Here is a 2,821-nt window from a genome sequence, read left to right as displayed (position 1 = left end):
TACTGACATCTGTTATATTGTTTTAACGTATAAAACAGCGAAGCCAGCATACACCAGCCACTGACACAGTTTGTCTTTGTACAAATCAATATGTCTGGTAACATGGATTTATACTGATGATAGAGTTGTTTGTTACCACAGTTTCGATTGTATGAGTAACAATTTGTAGTACGAAAAAGGCTCTGAAATGCAAGTACAATGGTCATAAATCTCTTTGTTGTAACTGAAGAATATTTGAAAACAAGATACAAATACTCAAGTTGATTATAGTCAATTGGAAACGACTGCACGATACTAAGTGGTGCAAATGCAGATGATCTGAGCGATGAAGTCCCGGTAAGATTGTTTGTGAATTTTAAAAATGTATTTGTATATAATACTGCTTCAAAATCTCTACTATAGACATCTTGTAATGTGCTTAACATCGCATGTTGCTCAACATCACTAAACCTCACTTCAAAAAAGTTAATCTCGGGAATAAAGTAATGTTTACAAATACGGTACTGAATGCAGTATATCAACCGCCGTAAGCATGCAAGGTAACAAGCTATGATATTGTTTTCCGTCCAAACAGTTATTTTTTTTTCTGCTCTGAAAGCCAGAACAAAATGGTCTTGACGAAATATGAACATAACATATCACCATGTAATTTCTTTATGACATCTGATACGATAGTCTTTAACATGGCATAACATAGGAACTGTACATGAGTAAAGGAATGAACCAATTGTTTCTCTGCTACTGAGAATGATATACGCCATTCAATGTTTTCATTTTCCGACGTTTTACACCCGACAGGCACAAATAGAACACCGTAATTAGTTATATCATGTATAACCTCATTACTAGGCCAGGAATTACGTGGTCTGCCGATCCACGGTTTAACTATTGAAATCCATTCCTTACACCTAAAACAAAATGATAATTCTGATTCGAAATCAGTGATCGTCTTTACACACGGTCCATGAACAACTGTGTCTTTCATTAGTATAAATTCTCGGACTAAAGCACTTGACACATAATCAACGTTCCCTTCATTTATACTCCATTGGTTTAATAAAAGTTCACAATTTCTTATTTGGTTATGCAATGACATCCCCTTAAGAATTTTCAGTCTGGTAAAACCTAATGCAGTTTTGTCTGTATCCATTAAAATAGGCATTGTGTTATCCAAATGCTTTATGTTTACTTTTGATTCATAAATAGTGATAGCCTTATTTAGTAACATTAGATCATGGTCACTTTCTTCTAACTCAAGTCCTTCGGCCCTGCTACCGCTTGGTATTATCCTATAATCATTGTCATCGAAACACATCTCTGCAGCAGAGTAGATATTCCGTCGTAACCAAACAACATCTTTTGAACCAAACACTTGACAAAAAAGGTCGTAATGATTCATTACAATTTGTGTGTAGATATTTATATTTCTGTTGTAATACTTCCAGTCTAAAAAGGTAAAACTGTACAAAGACAACACGATGGAAACGTGTATGTAAAAAATAAATTCCCATATGTTTACCATGTGAGAAATGTTGTTATTATTGGTATTGTTTTGGAAACTGTTTTTTATTCATAAATTCGAAATCTGGTATGATTTAATTCATAAAATCGAAACCTGGCATGGGTTAACTTTGACATTTTCAAATAGCAATATCTTAAAAGTGTGAAAACTTGTATAATCAACTCAAAACAGTTATAATGTTAAAACTTTAAAAACCTCGTAATTATGAAGTCAGATTAAAAACATGTCGATTTGGTGTGAATGATTGCAGTACACATATTACTCGCCAACGATGTTCGTACGTGTAGATAAGCATAAGGCGTTTTCGTTTTGAAAGTTGAGCTATTTTTCTTCTCACTTTCTTTTAGGAATTATTGTTTGAATTAAATAGTAGAAAATTGTGGCGAAGCTTTGACTGCATTAGATAAATTCCTTTAGCTATTTCAGTCTAACTGAACGCAATAACATTCTTTTCTCTTTTTTACACAATGTATTTGAAGCTTTTCTTCATATTTTTAAATAATGGTGTGGGTATTTAGTTGAATTACATTGGAAGAAAGCGCCCTGATAATGACTAAATATTGGAGATCGAATGGACAGAAATTAAAATGTGGATAATTGTCGATTCATATTACATATACTCAATCAAAAAACTAAATAACTATGCGTTATCTGTTCCACAATAAACGTCTGAAGTGTTCATGATAACAAAGGGCATAGAATAATTCATAACAAGATAATCTAAGTGTTGGTACAAAGGCTGCAGAATTTCTGTCATGGAATATTTTTCCTTTAGTATTATATTTGTTCCAGTATATAAATAAAATATTGCGTAAGGTTTAATATTGGCTTAGTTATTGGTACGAGGCGTAGCCGAAGTTCAATATTGCCAGCCGAAGACTAATAATTCAGCCAATTGAAAACCTTACGCAAAGATACCTTTATTGACTAACTTGTTCAACACGTAATATTGCCCTAGGTCGATTGGTAATATGACGTAATGGACGGATAAAAGCCGTACTGGACGGCTAAATCCTGTACTGGCGCACTTTTGTATTAATACTTTTGTATTGGCAGTTTTGATAATATTTAGGCTAATTTTCTAACGTTAATCAATAATTACAGATATCAGTATAGTTATCGGTCCAATTCTAACAATATTAGGCAGAGGCGAAATACGGAAAAGCTTACGCTGTGAAACGTTAATTGCAGAAATTGTCCAGTAGGTCGAATTGCATTTACTAGTCTTTCCTTCTTTACTTCGAGTAAATTAATTTAGTATGGGGATGGGGATCAAAACATCTAATTTGAGCATAGAAT

The 2,821-nt window shown here is 33.3% G+C and overlaps 1 protein-coding gene across 1 annotated transcript; it reads right to left on the bottom strand.

Annotated features, from left to right (window-relative positions):
* Window positions 1–464: 464 nt before the first annotated feature.
* On the bottom strand, window positions 465–1,551 carry LOC148603037 (cyclic GMP-AMP synthase-like receptor 2). The gene has a single exon (XM_088552495.1). The coding sequence runs from the start codon at window positions 1,520–1,522 to the stop codon at window positions 575–577; it is 948 nt and encodes a 315-aa protein (XP_088408621.1). The 5' UTR covers window positions 1,523–1,551; the 3' UTR covers window positions 465–574.
* Window positions 1,552–2,821: the final 1,270 nt, after the last annotated feature.

Source organism: Perna viridis, chromosome 11 (genome assembly GCF_037379345.1).
Source record: "Perna viridis isolate PV_CMFRI_1.1 ecotype Kerala chromosome 11, ASM3737934v1, whole genome shotgun sequence".
NCBI lineage: Eukaryota > Metazoa > Mollusca > Bivalvia > Mytilida > Mytilidae > Perna > Perna viridis.
This window is presented reverse-complemented; position numbering and strand designations above follow the sequence as displayed.

Bases quoted from the DNA above. Each gene is read 5' to 3' on its own strand.
- LOC148603037 (XM_088552495.1), bottom strand. From the start codon at position 1,522: ATGGTAAACATATGGGAATTTATTTTTTACATACACGTTTCCATCGTG.